We start from the raw sequence: 16,998 nt of genomic DNA, 5'->3' as shown, positions 1-16,998 counted from the left end.
TTAGAAAATATTGTTAATTTACTTTGAAAATTTGCAATGTTTAGTCTGTAGAATTTTAATGAATTAAAAATATCAAAGATTGAAGTAATTTGAAATTCTGCACAGCTTAAACTTATAGGCCTGCACAGAGTTAAATTAACTTTCAATTTATTTTATGGAAATACACGGATATGGTGGACTACACAATATTACAGCAGTTCATGTTTTAATTACAGACTAGCCCACGGCGAGTCATTTCTTTCAAAAGTTCATTGCCCATTTGTGCAGGGCTTCTAGTAACTATTACACCAGCCTGTAAAAGAACGATTAATTATTTAAAGATTCAATTAATTATAAGTATTAAAATAACTTTTTATTACTTTTTCAAGTGCATTAATTTTATCTTGTGCACCACCTTTGCCTCCTGAAATGATAGCACCAGCGTGACCCATTCGACGACCAGGTGGAGCAGTGAGTCCAGCAATAAATGATACTACTGGTTTAGCTTTAGAACCCTGGAATAGAAATAAAATTTTACAATATACATTTGAATTTTATATTTTCAATATCAAAATTATGTGAAAAATGGAAACTTTATAGACAGGAGAGGAAGGATATATGGATGGGTAAAGGGTACCACTAATTTGGAACCGCAACCAACAGTGTTATGTTCTATGAGATATTCAGCTGCCAGTTCTTCTGCACTGCCTCCAATTTCACCAATCATAATAATTCCATCACAGTTAGGGTCTTTAAGAAACACTTCTAGACAATCAATGAAGTCTGTTCCATTAAAAGGATCTCCTCCAATGCCTACACATAATGTTTGCCCAAGACCAGCCTAAATAGAAAATTAAACATAAAGATTTTATTCAATAACAATAGATAAGAATCTTTGTTTCTATCCAATTTACCAGAGTTGTTTGGTTGACAGCTTCATATGTTAAAGTGCCTGATCTTGAAACTATTCCTATTTTTCCTTTCTGATGTATGTGCCCTGGCATAATACCAATTTTACACTGAAATAACAATTAATATTTATTAATGTATCAGTTTTATATACCTTATAGTATGAAGCTATACCTGTTCAGGAGCGATAATTCCAGGGCAATTTGGGCCAATCAAACGTGATTTATTTTGTTCTAATAAACGTCTTTTTACCTTCACCATGTCATGCTGAGGAATTCCTTCTGTGATACAAACAATTAAAGGCATTTCAGCATCTAATGCTTCCATTATAGCTGCAGCTGCAGCTGGTGGGGGGACATAAAGAACAGTTGCTGTGGCCCCAGTTGCCTCTTTTGCCTGATGTTTTATTTATAATCTCATAACTAGTTAAATTATTTATTTTATTAAAATAACTTACATTTAACATACCTCTTTAACAGATTTAAATACTGGTTTTCCAAGGTGTTCAGTACCTGCTTTTTTAGGGCTTACACCTCCAACAATTTTAGTACCATAATCAATAGCTTGTTGGCAATGAAATGTTCCTTGTTTTCCAGTAAATCCTTGGCATATAACTTTTGTATTTGAATCAATTTTTAAATTTTTTCTAGTTTCTGTATAGTTAAATCTTATTTGGGCACGTAACAAACTGCCAGAATTTCTAACTGCAATATATTATTATGATTTTAAACGATCTTTACATTTTATGAAATAAACAAAAATTTCTTTAATGTCAAATTAAGTTTACATACAAATGAAAATGTTAATGGATTAATTAATGATAAGATTGATAAACATCCTATTAAACAAATGTAAATTACTTTATATATTTCTTTATAAAGAAAAACCAATTAAGATAATTTTTATTAGAAGTTATATAAAATTTTCTGTAATAGTATCAATATTTTCAATTTCATATATTTTTAGAACAATATCAAATTTCTAGATTTACAGGTCAAGGTTCATCTCTTGAACATTATCCAATTACAATGTATTAGTCGCTTAAAATTTACTTATAAGGTATTAGGTCTATAAATGTCTAAATAATGATTCAATGAGCTTCTATATATTATTAAGATACCTATAATATAAATTTAAGCTCTTAAAACATAAGCTATGATGAATAAAGTTGAATGTATAAAATTGACAATTAGTTCTGACCCATTCTTAAATCACGTCTAAAAATATTATTATGGATATAAGAGCTGTCAATTTAATAAAGAAAACCATGAGATATGAGTATAAAATTGTACGTTTCATAAAATGGGAAAGTCAAAAAACGACTTTAGGCTAAAGAACATTTTATTATCTTCTCATGGTTATGCCCTTTCTTATATAATAGATTATTAATGAAGACATAACGAGGTATTATTTGACAGGCACTACTTATACGTTAAAAAAAACTGATCAATGATTGGTAAGCATTAAACAAATAAGAATGAAAAATGGAACTTCTCAAATACGACTTGCGAGGTCCAAAGTTTTAAACGGAAGAAAATATTAAACGAATTTCACTTACCCGTGAATTTCGAAAATGCTCTAGTAGCCACAGCCATTTTAATATCAAGTTTTTCACTGAAAAACTATTGGCAGATATTAATTTATATCAAGGGAACATGAAGATCGTTAATTACTAAGGATTACCAAGGGCAAGCACAGGGGGAACAGGTCCAAAAAGAAACACGAGTGATCGTAGCTCCAAGTTTTTTCGCGCACGTAGTTAGGTTCGTAATTCGATCATTTAGTCTGTCTGTAGTGACTGTAGTGAAGTATAGTGGCGGCGGCAACTAGTGGCAAGTGGACTGCGAGGCGAGACGCGAGTTGCGACTGGTTGCGACAGACAGGGCAGACCGGGCAGACTGCGATAACAACTTAAGTTGATTGAATTGGATGAGTAAATATTAATTGTACTTTTAACATTTTAAACATCATAGATAAATTTAACTTCTAAATAATTATAAATTGTTCTGAAAACTTGTACAAATTTAAGATTGAAGGATCAAGAATTTATATCTTCCTTAAATTAATTTAATAAGATAAAATTTAATTATTATTGTGTAATAAAGTTTAATTTGTAATTTAATTATTTTGCATTCATCACAAATGCAGTTGAACAGTCTTTAGATTGCACACAACCGACAGCTGGTAAAACAGTCTCCTAAAAAATAAAGAACCGATCATAAGACTGCGAGAGTGAAGAGGGCTTTATTCCAAATTACGTTTTGTATGTACATATGTATACGCGCATAAAACGCTAAAATTCTATAATAAGCGTGTCATAAGCAATACATTCTATGTGCTTTATGCGTAATTTGAGATGCAAAACGAAAATGAGGAGAGACTTATACATAGAGGCTGCTTTCCTGTTAGCCTGATAATCGAGAGTCAGACACAATCGGACACAAATGGTACATTGCATGTCACACAAACTGTACATTTGTGTCCAATTGTGTTTGACTGTCGATTTTCAGGCTAACTGGAACTGGAAAGCATCCAGAATAGGGAGAATAAAGGGAGTAGCGGGAGTAGCCAGCAAAGGTGTATGTAGTATTACTATTTACTGCACTCCGCAGGTTTCAGGGTTCAGTCCAGGGATCAGATTCAGAGGACGTTCACGTACATATTATGTAGATGTATGTAGGTCGTCCGTCCAGGCGCCCTAGAGGGTTATCAGGGTCAATCCAATTCCAGTGTGAAGCAGTCAGGGTCCCTAGGATTGTTGGTAAGAAAGGATTAAGTATTTAGTATGGAGCGTATGGAGAGTTATATGTAGGTAAAGAAGATTGAACTTTGGTGGAGGAGAGGAGATTGAATGTATTTAACTTAACCTCAATTTTTAAATATATATTAAGTTTTGTTTTATTATATATGTAAATAAATTACATTCAAAGTTGAAGTAAGTAATAAATGGGCTTACGGAATGACTTAAATAGCAAAGAAAAATGAAAACAATGCTTTTAAGCTATCAATAGAATTGATTGTTATATTTAAATAACCTGTCCATATTATACAAGTTTCAGTTAATCAGAAATGTTGCAATTAAGTGGAGTTCTATATAGTTTTCCTGTAAGATCTACACGTTCATTTAGACGAGCTACAGGTTTAATAGCGAATTTTTCAAGCACATGGAATACAATAGCAAATTCTAATTTGGATGAAATTAGTAAAGAGGTAATTTTTATTTTTTATATTTTGACATATTTTATTATAGTTAACAATGATCTACAAAAAGTTATACCTAAAAGTTTCTTGTACAGCAATTATTTGCATGCAATATTATGCATGATTATAATTGTATTATTGCTTGCTTACTTAAAGCAAATAATGATTTTAAATTTCTTACAATTTTATTTATAGAAAGACAAGAGTGTAAATCCTACAAGTCAACATAAAACTAAATCGTCTAATAATATTTCTGAATTATTTGAAGAAGATAAAAATGTGATTTATGCTGAAAAGAAACCCATCAATATTAAGGTAAAAAATAGAAAGTATTCTTATAAGTCTACACAAAATTTGGAATGATTTATTTTTTAGATTAAGCTACCTAATGAACCTAATATTTCAAAAAACAAATTAGATGTTTTCATAGAAAAAGAAAATGCATCTGATGCTATATTGAAATTTGATTTTGATGCATCATTTGAAATATTGAAATCAGTATTATGTACTAATGCTGCAATAATAAATGATACAAATCTTGTATCCAAAATAAAATCTGTTATTACCATAAATGAATTATCCGAGATTTGTGAGTCTACAAATCATAATCCTAAACACATAAATAAAGTAAAGGAAATAATTAAAATTTATGAGAGGATCTTACCAGAAAAAAACTCGTCTTTTATTAAAAATTATAAAGGCTATCAAAATGCAATTCAGGTTAGTCGAATTATATATATTAATAAAAATTAATTGCACTTGTTTTAATATAAATTTTATATAGACGTTTTTGGGATTAAGTATCAGAAAGGAAAGAACTGAGCCCCTTTTAAAATCATTGGGAACATATATCGTAAATAATCCAGAAATTTTAAATATTAAACAAGCTTCAGATTTACTCTATTGCTTAGCTACCCTTAATTATCCTGAGCAAGTAAGTAAATATATAAACAAAAACTTTTAAATCACGTGATATGAATTAATTTGCAATAATACTCTAATTTTAGTAGACTAATTTATAATTAAAAAATATTTAGAGTTCATAATAATTACAAAGTCTCTTTCTCCTTTGGTTTTTTGCAGCTTTTATTAAATAAAATAGTTTTGTCCTTACTTTTGACTGTTCCCAATACAGCAAATAGTTCTATAATTGGTTCGATATCAACATCCCTTGGATTACTTAAATGCAAACATACACATTTATTAGATATATTATGTGAGTGGTGTTTAGATGAAAAACATAAGTGTCGAATTCAAGATGTCTGTGGACTTTTACATACTTTAGCCATTGTAGGACATGATACTCCTACGTCAGAGATTTTTATCAAGGTAATTTTGAAAGTTTGTGAAGCTTTGAAAAGTAATTTTCTACTATGTATTACTTTATTTACTTATGCAATATATTATATAGAATATATGCTAGTTTAACATTTTATATTTTTAGAAAATATTATATGATAAGCAAATGGGGGATTTAAGTGGAGCAGTTGAATGGCTAAATTTTGTATGGTCTCTAGTAATTTTAGATAAAGCAAAACCAGAGCATATTTCATCAATTTTATCTACTGATAGTGGTTTCATTCAAAAAATGTCAGGTTTGTATAACTAAAATAGCTTATTGTTCAAGATTTATACTGTATCTATTATATAATTTAATTACTAAATCTTATTGGTGTTAAAGAATTGAGAGGAGGTATAGAATTACCAAAAAAGCTTAAATTGTTAAACATTAATGCTGTGACTCATTACGTCCCAGGTTGCGAAGGTAAAATATATTTATTAGAATTATTTATTATGGGTATATGTACTTTATTAGTTCATATATTAAATACTTGCTCTTAAAATCTCTTTGTATAATTTTAGATTTAGCATTGCCACAAGAATCAGCTCTTTTTAACACTGCAATTAAACTGTCTAAGCAACAAATTGCTATAACAAATGCTTTGGCAGAAGCATTACAATATCTTATGCCATCATTATCATTTTATAAAGTGAATGTGAATTTGAATATGGGATTTTTAGTCTGTAAGTCATAAAGTAATAATATTTTTTAGTTAAATTGCTTGTATAGAATAACTGTTATAAACTTTCATCTATCTATATTTGATTATTTTAGCTGCTACAATTTGTACAGATCCTGAAGGTAACTTTAGACCACTTCAAGATTCTTCAGAGGATACTATAAGGTATGTTGCTTATAAATATATATATGAATAAATAACATAATAAATTTTAGTGACAAATATACATTCATTTTCTGAATATTCTATAGATTTAAACCAAAATTATCTCCTTTATGCTATTAAAATATTTAATGGTTAACTTACTGCTAAAATGAATACTTTATAGCAAATTATATTGAAATTATATTTTTATAGGATAGCAATTATGGCACACCATTACCATACATATTGTCGAATCGAGGAGGATGTGTTAGGTGTATGGAAATTTGATTTGAGGTTATTAAGGTTAAATGGTTATAAAATAATAAGTTTACATTATAATCACTTTAATGCAAAAAGTACTATTATAGACCGTGCAAATTTTTTGAAAAATTGTATTGTATCTTCTGTAAAGAGTGATTTAAGTAGTCTGCACTGTAAAAATAACTAAATTTGTTATAAAATAATAATTCCGATATTATTACCTAGCTATTTGTTTATTATTTATTTGAGAATTGTATAATAAAGCTAACTTAATGTATAAAATTATTTATACAATGAATGATTGTTTAAAATAGATCATTTATTTAATTTGAAGTTTTATATTGTCATCAGCTGGTTTTTAAAATAATCATCAACTGAGTAATACAAACATTTGAATAGTCTCCCTTTTGTTTTTCAAGTTTGACTTAGGCGGATTTATACTATACAGCATCGGACCAGCACACGGCACGGCACGATACATTATAGTTGAAGGAGCGTAAACGTAAAGTATTTTCTTCAATCGTCGTGTCGACTGTCGTGCCGTGCTGGTCCAGTGTCGTATAGTATAAATCGGCCTTTATGCGACCATATGCATAATTTGAAATTGATCCTTGGTCGAATTGGTCCAGCATTGATTCCAAAGCCCGTGGCAGTTGGCACACTATGCTGGATTGCTTGCTAAATTTGTGAAGACCAATAACGATTCATCTGTGAGCTAAATATAAACATCTTATCTGTTCCTACACTTCCTACTTCCTAACAAATCTAACAAGTAAACCAACATGAAATGTAAGACTAGTGTGTCGCAGGCTTTTAGTTGAATAGTACATACATAGCTATATAGCTATACAATTGTTAACGAAAAATGGGGGCTAGAAATTCAACACTTAAGTAATGCCTTATGTTCCGAATAGTTTCGATGCAAATAGCTAATGCTGTTAACATTTCCTAACTATTGTCTTAATTGGAAGCTTTTTAATTAGCCTAAAATTCGACACAATCGGGCACAAATGTACATTTTGTGTGACACGTAATGTACCACTTGTGTTCAAATGTGTCGATTGTTAGGCTAATTGGAAAACTATTGAAGATCGCGCCGATCAAGTAGCACAGCTTAGCGCGCTTCAGCAGATGCTAGCTTAGCACTAACATCAAATAAAACAATCAACGGGGCCTGAAATGGCCTGAATGGCTCAATGGGCATCTTTCTTTAGACGGTATTACCTCGTATGACTCATAAATTAATTTTTTTTTTGAGATACAAATGTGAGAAATCTTGAAAACACGATAATAATGATGGCCTTGACATTGAACTGATTGAGCCAAATTGAGCCGATAAGTCTAATGAGATATGAGCATTTATCATTGCGCATGTAATACCGAGTAATGCGCACAAATCAAAAACTGAGCCAGGGCTAGCTAGAAGTTAGAACAGAAGAGAACTTGCTTTGAGCTCAGACCGCTCAGACTGAGAAAACTGACAAGTGAAGTGACAACTACTGACAAGTGAATGAAGTGACCTAAGGACCTAAAGTGACAAACTGACAGAGATACACCTTATACACGCCGGGAGTACATACTCGGAGGACTCGGAGTAGTCGGAGTCGGAGTCACTCGAAGTGTTGGAGATAGGGCAGCGGCAGCCGTGGCAGCAGATCCGTGACTCGTGAGTAGCTTTGGATCAAAGCCGAAAGGGCGAAATAGACAGAATTGATGGCCTGATACAACTTGATAGCTTTATATGAGTGTAACAAAAGTGTAAGAACATGTAAGGTAGGATTATTTAATACCAATCAAGAAATAGACTTTGATCATAGTTTCGTGCCTTTAAAAAAAATGCTTGTCTTTTAAATATGTCATTTGAGGTCCATAGGTTTACATCTTTTATTCGTTATCTCTATTAACCAACTTATTAATGAAAACAACTGGCCTATTTTCAAATTATAATTTATTTTTTGTCAGTATTACTATGATGAAATCATTTTCAGTTTTTACTAATGCATTTGTCTTTGCAGAAAACAAAATTTCTTTGAACGGATATTGGTATTATAAGAACTTACGTTGTCAAAGAAAAATTGTAAGATTTGGCAGGATAGGCAGACGTAGGCAGAACAGTGGGGGTAGGGGTGGGAGATCAAGAGGCGGTATGACACGACCGCCTAATAATGAGAACCTTATGACCTTCAAGCTGGTCGTTGTTGGAGATGGAGGAGTTGGAAAGAGTGCCCTTACAATACAATTCTTCCAAAAACTATTTGTAACTGATTATGATCCTACCATTGAAGATAGTTATATCCAGCACACAGAAGTAGATAAACAATGGTGCATTTTAGATGGTAAGCTATATTGTCCTTAACTTGCTTCATACTTTATTGGTTTAAGAAGACTAATTTTATTGTACATAGTTTTAGATACTGCTGGACAGGAAGAGTTCAGCGCCATGAGGGAGCAATATATGAGAAAAGGAGACGGATTTCTTTTGGTATACTCTGTCACTGACAAACAATCATATGAAAATATTGTGAACTTTTATACTCAAATCTTAAGAGTAAAAGATAGAGATGTATATCCTATGTTATTGGTAGCAAATAAAGTTGATTTAGTACACCTAAGGAAAGTGACAGAGGAGCAGGGTAGAGAATTAGCACACAGATTGGGCATTCCTTACATTGAAACATCTGCCAAAGATCCCCCACTAAACGTTGATGCAGCATTTCATGAGGTATGATTGCATGATAATAATAAGAAAGTATGTATCAAATGAGACGAATAACAATTTGTTTTATCCATTCACAGGTTGTGCGTATTATAAGAAATCAGCCGCCCGCGGAATTGGAAAAAAATCGAAGAAAACGAAGACGGGTTGGAAAATGTGATTTATTATAAGATTAAAGAAGTATAAAGAAGAGAAACAAATTGATGAAAAAGCATAAATTGGATAATGAATCACGCATTACATAATGAGCACATAGATCATCTGTCCTCAGCACAAAAGTATCTATACTGGTATATGTTTATAATTCTTTCTAGTATTTTACTATTATTTTTAATTCACGATCAGCTTGAATGCGTAATAATATTATTTAAGATCATGAGAGACTATTATCTCTGAGTAGATCTAAATGTTTCAAAGAAAACTCTATTAGTATTTGTACCTTCAAATCATCGATAAGGTTTCTTAATCTAATTTAGGACTGATAATAAGCGTTAGAAATGTCAGTTTCAAATAAACCATCATTTGCACGAAAGGCGTAAATATCACACGTCTCAGTCCCCGTGCCTACCTATCAATTTTCTACCATAGACGAAGCAAAACGTGGAATTGAAATTTTTCTATTACATGATACGCGAAAATCCCGAGGAGTTCGTTACTTATCCTCTTGCGTTACCTCGTCATAAAATGACTAATTGTCCAAGCATCATCGGCTCATTCATTTTATAAACAGTCGAAAGTTGTAGTTTTGACACGTTTATCTTTTATCATGCTTACTTGGACATTGTCTACTTTGTCTTCAAGCTTTCTACGCTATTGCATAATACTAAAAATCCATGAACAAAAGTCTGTTGTCTTCCTGTTGTCCCCGTGGCTTCCCTGGTATTTTGAAAATGTTTGCTACGCCAGTCGGAAAATATCTCATCTTAAATAGCTGCTTGTCAAAATATAGAACAATTCGTTCCGTCCATGATTGTATACTTGTCACCTTACTGCCTCCAAAAAATTTGTCTTCGGTCTTGAATCGATTTTTTTCCTATCATCACGAGAGGCATAATTGAAATCCTATATTAAACAACCTGGTGCATTATATTTGAACTTTCCTCTTAAAAATGCACTACATTGGACGGTTACTCGTAATACTTTATTATGTGTGTTGTAAACAAGAAATTTTGACCAGCAGATATTTGCACTCATAGATATTGTAATATATCGACAACTAATTTTACTACTGTTAACTCGTTCGCTCAGGTCGCAAATGATTATCATTTATTTGTGAAGGGGTAAATTCGATAATCAAGTTTAGTTCCTGCACAGATATTCCTTGTATTCTTTATATTTATATTTTCTCATAGGTGATGTTTTTCACATAGAGGTATCGGTCTTTCCATTGAAACACGTGTAATTTTACTTAACGGATAATCGATAAGCAGCAGTTGCTCACGTGTTATATATAATTCTTTAAATAGAATATTTAATCAGCATACACATCTAAGATGATTTAATTTTATGAGCGAATGAGTTTAAAAGCCAAGAAAAAAGACTTCATCATCACTATTTTTTCTATACATTGAAATATCGTATTATCCTGCCCAGTAACTCAGTACATACGTTTTGCTTTTACACTATAGAGTAATGTAAGTTATATTTTGGAAGCTTAGAACATTCAGATAATGGACGACGTTTAATTTTATCGCCAAAAGTGCATTAGGCGAAAACGTCTAATGAATGAGTGATGGAAATTATTCTGAAACGGGAATAAATTGTTAAATGTAAGGCAATATTGCCTTTGCTATTGAACATTGGCTTTTATAACAAATGTGGGCCTGGTACAAAAATAAATGAGATTTACGTTGATATAGTGCATTATCAATTCTAAAATTTTTACATACTCAATTGGTTAGCATACTGCTAAAAGAGACTATTAATGTCAGACTTTATATTTATTAAAGATATAATAAAATGGCCTACATTAGTATTAAAATATATGAAAATACATATATTATATATATTTAGAATATAGTTTATATACACGTAAGAGCATTATAAATCTGTGCATTTGTATACCGAATTTAATGTTACACGTAGTGTATTTCTCGAACAATTTACTATTTGTGATTGCTTGTAATCATCTTTCGTATGAATTTCTTTATCTTCATTTGGTTAAAAAAAATATTTGCGTATGAGAAACGTATTAGAGTCACGATAGATTTTTCGTCAGTGCAATATCTTCGAAATGAATTTGATGGAAAAATTATTTCATACAATGACCAAATATAAATTGGGAGTATCTTTAAATCAATTTTACTTATAATAATCTTACCTGTGCATAACAATAATGTTTATTTACTGCCCAATAGTTTTTAAACAAGTGCACAGTAAACGAATTTCGCAATGCGAAACAAATGTAACGTTGAAACATATTTGCCTTGAATATAAATTGACTACTGTCAGAAAATTACAACGAGTATCAAAGAGACTTTGGAAAATTGCATACTTTGGATTGTTTCTAGATTCTTACGAAAATATTGATGATTTTGATGAAATAATTAAGTTTGTTATATTTTTTATTCTTAAGATGTACCATTTTTAACAATATTTTTTACAAATTGACTGCGATTTTCCTAGTTGAAAAGCTCTCTGAATTGATTCAGGTGCAAGTAGACGTAAGAAGGTATCGCGTACAAAAGTGAAGAGCTATTAAGAAAGGATTATAAATTAGTAGGACATGATAATCACTTATTTTAGTATCGCAAACGCCGGATAAATGTGATTAATTGTATAGTAGTCTACACCAACAGAAACTTTTTAAGAGATAAACTCGCCCTGTAAAATCTGTAATAAAAGTTCCGTTTTATATGGCCGTCCATACTAGGAAAGTTGACGTAATGAAAAAAATAGTCTAGAAATTTTACCCATGAAATGCGTAGGAAAGGAAATTGATAATCCGTATCATCGTTTTACGATTAAAAATTTATTTAAAGTTTGGAAGAACGTCGAATGTAAATTTATTTAGTATGTCATTCATAAGGGCAAAAAGCTTTGTTGGAGCTCACAGTTTGCACAACAGTTAACATCTATTTTGCTTGAGAATGAACACAATTTTTTACTGTATTGAAAATTAGTAATAATTGATTGACAGTATTATTCAATTGTGCAGTATACACAAAAATGTTAGTCCAGAAATGGCTAAAAAAAAATAATATTTGCGTCCGTTAAAACTCAAATATTTCCTATAATAGAGGTGTCATCTTCTGTTACAATTGACAAAAAAAATGATTTATCTAGTAATCAATATTACTTGCATACCATTGTACATTACATGTAAATCCTATGACAAACTGCGAGACTGTTTACGCCATGGAAGTTTTATATTTTGAAGTTGCTTTTATGATAAATCCGATTCGAGTCGTCATTTCAATTGATTTTAGGATTTTATTGGATAAAATTAATTGAACTTTTTACTCGATGGAGCGTTAACATTACCTCTATAATTTATTACCTGCTATGCATTGCTATATCGCACACGAATATCCGATGCTTGTATAATAAATCCCAATGATCAGAAATGATAAGGAAATCATACAATGACGCACATGAAACAATGAATTATGTTGTAACGAATTAATGTGATAAAGAAAGGAAGGAAGAAATAAAGAAAGAAATAAATAAAAATCTATACAAATAAAAATATACAGATATACGTATAAATAGATCATTTTTAAGCAGAGTATGACTATCAACATACATAATTCATAAATAGTAACGAGAGATATATTTATGTGCGTATGTACACATACGTATATATTTTAAAAACCAGAATTCCATCTTGATCATAGTTAAAATTACGAAAAATAATTATACTGCTAAATGAGATGAACAATGACGTAAATATGTTGATATTATAAGGACAAAATATAAGTATTTGTTGCGTGTGTCCTGTGAGCTATATGTGAACGTATGCGAATAATAAAATACACAGGCTTTCGTATATTACATGTATGTATAGCCCGTGTGTATATACATACGTATAAATATATTGTTGAATTTTTGTGTGAGAGTAAGAACGTGCCACTAATTGTACAGGTCGCTGTATGATGTAATATTACTAATGATAATAAATTATAACATGTGTTTACAAAACCGAGAGTTTCCTTTTTTTGTTAAATATTTAACTTGCAATTATTCAGTAGATGATTAGACGCGAAAGGGATGCCTTGCTTTGCTGGCGCTGCTAATCAACCTTGTATAGAATTCATATCAGTTGAGTGAATCTAATGGAAAGTTTACAGAGTAATATTTATGCAGCCTTGAAGAAGATTGAGTGAATTGTGCCATCAAAAATCCTCTACGTTTCTGTCTAATGAATATTTTTAGCAGGGGACAAGTTTCTTCGTTAAAAATTGATACAAGGTTTGGATAACGAGCGTTGAAAAAGATAAAGGTAATAATAAATAGTGATCTGTATAATGAGAGAGGTTGTGGGGAGAGGGGGGGGGGGGGAGGGTATGGGGGATGTAGGTTAATCGTGCAGCGCGTAGGAGCGAGAAGGCAGGCAAGGCAGGTTTTCAGGAGCTTTCGACCGGAGTTGGCGCCTTGGAAGTTTTGCCGAAAAAGGCATAAAGTATATCGCCTATCGGTGAGTGTATTTTAGGCTTGGCGCGAGAACCCGTATGCCGACTATTGCGCGCGCCCGCGCGCATGTCCATCCCTGCCTCAATGGAGTAAAAACTGTCCATTCCGTACTCCGTAGTCCACTATGGGCGATGAGAATTTTTGGCGTCCTCTAGCAGCAACCGGAGCATCGCTTTCTGTTTTATTGGAATCTTTGTCGCTCTCCAACTTTTAGCCTCTCCTATACCGTTTCCGTCCCCCCTTCACGCTCTCCCCTATCCCGTTTCCCATCCCACGGGGGACTCGGGGAACGAGTCGAAGAAGCCGAAGCTGAAAAGCCGAGTATTGCCGAGCGTGGAGTAGCCGAACCGAGGCAAACCGAACGAGCCTCGTCGGTCAATACTCCGGGCAACGCGGCGGTGAGAGCACGAAGGAAGAAGAACGCTGCGGACCTACAGAGTGTCCCTCTGAAAATTCGAACCACTGTCAGACGACGTAAGAGCGCAAGGACCACGCTGACGACGTGCCCACCGAACGACAGAGCCGTCCTCTCTTCCTTGGAAGCCATTTTGACACAATTCAATAAAAACAAATAAAAAACTGAGAAAACAGTGCAGCTCCTCCGAGATCAAAAAGTCTCGTGCGTTGGCGCACGCTTCGCGATAGGCCTGGTGTATGTGTGTGTGTGGCTGTGTGTATGAGAGAGAGAGCGAGAGAGTGTGAGAAAGGGGGGTGGTTTTCAGAGTGCGAGCAACGGAGAGCGAGAAGCCTGGTGCATACACTCGCATGGAGAGGTCCACGTTAGACCAGTGAGAGCAGCAAACGCACGTCTCACGCATTGGTAGAGCACGCGCGCTGGGAATCGCGCGTGCGCGCGCGCGCATTCCCTCAGCATCAGCGCACGTTAGCGCGCAACACTTGCAAACACGCACGTACACACGCGTATCCGGAACGAGCGAGCGAGCGAGCGAGCGAGAGAGAGAAGAAGCCAGCGCAGAGCCAGAGTGTGTCCCAGAGGCGCCGTGTGTCTCGCCAGTGCGAACGTCTTACGATGTGACGGACTCGTTCAAGATCTAAAGTGCCCCAGGGAACAGAGGATTTTACGAACATAATATTCTCCACTGGTTACAAGTACTCGCCCATCTTTGGTGCTACGGTTTTCGCGACCACCGCCTGCCAGAAGGACCAGGGGCCACAGGGAGCCCCCTTTAAAACTCTCGCAACGATGTTACCGACCACGAGAATTCCCAACGCCTGATGGACAGATCCGGACACCGCCTCAGACTTCAGCTACGAACACTCATGGATAATACTTGGATATTCTTCCTCTTTGTCGCCATTGCCGGTGAGTCGTGCAAACCTCTGTACAGAACTCGAGAGGTCCCACCTCTTGTCTTATCTAGTTTCCTTCTCGAGCAGAGAGACTTTCGCCCAATTCTCTTGGCAGATCTCGTTGCTCCCGACTCTTGCCATCGATATACGGAGTACACTGTATGATATTATAGAAAACATATTACGTATGCATTAGAGACACGTGCAGCAGGAGCACGCCCGAATGACGCCTCGTGTCTTCTCGCTCGAATCTCACGGGTATCCCGCGAAAAAGCTTCTATTCGTTTGTTTGTTTTCTCATTTTATTTTGAACGGCGATTTTTGCTTCGCAAGACGAGGCTGGTAGTTAAAATTCATTGGATATCGATTGCGCTCTCTCTGATATTTCGCCCAAGTACAGGTTTTCAGAGAAGAGAAATATAAATCAGTAGCGCGAGGAGGATGCTGCGCGCTATAATTAAAAACTCGAATCCATAATCGAGTGTGCATATATATCCAGTGAAATCTAGATTACTAGTGGCTGGCGATAAAAGTTTTCCCGAGGCCGTAAAAATCCAACGAAATTAACCGTCCGGTGCATCGAACGATTTATCATGCACTCCTGACAAGGATAATTTCGGACAATGCGAATAATGTGTGTCATGGGCTTTGTCAGGGAATCACAGATGCGGCATGATGTTTAGGGTAAGCCTGTGGGGGAAAATAATTCACGTGCTCATCAATTTTTCACGTAGGATCCTCCCCCACTGGCTAACTTTTTTCCAGACCCCTCATTGTTCGTCATGTACACTCGCTGTATTCGCGTATCGAGGATCCTTCCACATGGCACACGCACGGTGTCAGGAACGCTTCTGAAACGTGTCGTCGTGGTAGCCATGTTCCAGGAAGGTTTCTCCATAAACTACGAGGGCTTTATCGACGATCCTGTTGAATTTCCGTGATTTGCGTAATACGACCTCGACCAGTGGCTTGGAACGTTGCTGGAACAACACGAATGAACGAAGAGAAGCATCGTAGATAAGGTCGGGCGATGTAAAAGTAGATCAAAAGTCAAAGAGGCGGCTGCTACTGCCTCCGTCGTAAAAGACGGAACGACCGTTCGTCCTACGCTAGGTTAAAGTATTTGTTATCGCAGCTTTCGGAGGCGAGGAGTAACGCGCGGTCAGGATGATGCTGAGGGGGCAGTGGGGTGAGAGAGAGAGAGAGAGAGAGGGAGGGAGGGGGGGGGGGGAGGAGCAGCAGCCACCGCTAACAAACTGGAGGACGAAGATTAAATTATGCGAGAAGAAGCGACTTTGTCTTTGGTTACGCTTGCACGAGTAAAGAATGCTCGCCACTGCTCTTTTCATTTGTTTCGCTGACTGTCCCAGAGCAAGGATTATTCTCTTGGTGCGTTGGTCGATGACGAGCCATTATCGCGAGGGTATTAAAGTATTGAGAAGATATAATATACATTTATCGAGTAACCAAGCACGAGTCCTTTGTGCATTCGTGTGCAGCGCGCATGTTGCATTAGCCAATTCTATGGGAGGGGGTATTGCTTACCCTGGCCACTGACTATACACTCCACAAGGATACTCGATTCCATTGTCCTGCAGGGAGACACGTATTTGGGGTCCTAGAGAGTCAGCAGCCCCCGTTCTTCCCCCTATACACGCTGGCGTGCCCGTTTCACTTCCACCAACCGTGCACGCGCCCTGTTATTGCTACATCAACAGAGCTGGAAAATATATAACAGTGAAATGTTCACTGTACTCGCTCTCTCATTGTAAAACGCAATCTGGAAGATGCAAATGGGTTTATCCATCGGTCCGTGTCTCTCTA

The 16,998-nt window shown here is 34.9% G+C and overlaps 4 protein-coding genes across 8 annotated transcripts in view; 3 read left to right on the top strand and 1 right to left on the bottom strand.

Moving 5' to 3' along the window:
- Positions 1–130: 130 nt before the first annotated feature.
- Scsalpha1 (Succinyl-coenzyme A synthetase alpha subunit 1) lies at positions 131–2,712 on the bottom strand. 2 transcript variants are annotated; one of them, XM_066746675.1, is made up of 8 exons: positions 2,572–2,712; positions 2,447–2,510; positions 1,357–1,592; positions 1,063–1,284; positions 894–998; positions 617–820; positions 360–494; positions 131–292 (listed from the first exon to the last, which is right to left on the bottom strand). In XM_066746675.1, exons 2-8 carry the CDS (start codon positions 2,481–2,483, stop codon positions 206–208), a joined length of 1,026 nt encoding a protein of 341 aa, XP_066602772.1. In that variant the 5' UTR covers positions 2,484–2,510; positions 2,572–2,712; the 3' UTR covers positions 131–205. The 2 variants fall into 2 exon arrangements, with proteins under 2 accessions (XP_066602772.1, XP_066602773.1); XM_066746676.1 differs by having other exon boundaries at positions 641–820; positions 2,447–2,587.
- Positions 2,691–8,181, top strand: LOC136785566 (FAST kinase domain-containing protein 4). 4 transcript variants are annotated; one of them, XM_066746672.1, is made up of 12 exons: positions 2,691–2,821; positions 3,501–3,649; positions 3,942–4,098; positions 4,285–4,404; positions 4,465–4,809; positions 4,874–5,023; positions 5,173–5,418; positions 5,534–5,684; positions 5,771–5,854; positions 5,953–6,114; positions 6,206–6,275; positions 6,468–8,181. In XM_066746672.1, exons 3-12 carry the CDS (start codon positions 3,958–3,960, stop codon positions 6,700–6,702), a joined length of 1,704 nt encoding a protein of 567 aa, XP_066602769.1. In that variant the 5' UTR covers positions 2,691–2,821; positions 3,501–3,649; positions 3,942–3,957; the 3' UTR covers positions 6,703–8,181. The 4 variants fall into 4 exon arrangements, with proteins under 4 accessions (XP_066602769.1, XP_066602770.1, XP_066602768.1 ...); XM_066746673.1 differs by having other exon boundaries at positions 2,738–2,821; positions 3,508–3,649; XM_066746671.1 differs by lacking the exons at positions 2,691–2,821; positions 3,501–3,649 and adding an exon at positions 3,690–3,823.
- A 480-nt stretch (positions 8,182–8,661) lies between these two features.
- Positions 8,662–13,383, top strand: LOC136785568 (ras-related protein M-Ras-like). Its single transcript, XM_066746677.1, has 3 exons — positions 8,662–8,851; positions 8,921–9,237; positions 9,312–13,383. The coding sequence occupies exons 1-3, from the start codon at positions 8,662–8,664 to the stop codon at positions 9,399–9,401; spliced, it is 597 nt and encodes a 198-aa protein (XP_066602774.1). The 3' UTR covers positions 9,402–13,383.
- Positions 13,384–14,177: 794 nt separating this feature from the next.
- The window catches only part of dtn (transmembrane protein 132C dtn), a 45,275-nt gene continuing 42,454 nt past the window's right edge, over positions 14,178–16,998 (top strand). The window contains exon 1 of the mRNA XM_066747327.1: positions 14,178–15,187. Coding sequence (XP_066603424.1) covers positions 15,100–15,187 — 88 coding nt within the window. The 5' untranslated portion in view covers positions 14,178–15,099. The remainder of the gene's footprint in view (positions 15,188–16,998) is intronic.

This window comes from Prorops nasuta, unplaced genomic scaffold (assembly GCF_024137725.1).
Source record: "Prorops nasuta isolate Cenicafe-Biocafe unplaced genomic scaffold, Cenicafe_Pnas_1.2 PNAS00003, whole genome shotgun sequence".
Classification (NCBI taxonomy): domain Eukaryota; kingdom Metazoa; phylum Arthropoda; class Insecta; order Hymenoptera; family Bethylidae; genus Prorops; species Prorops nasuta.
The sequence above is the reverse complement of the archived record's forward strand: the minus strand, read 5'-3'. Positions and strand labels throughout refer to the sequence as shown.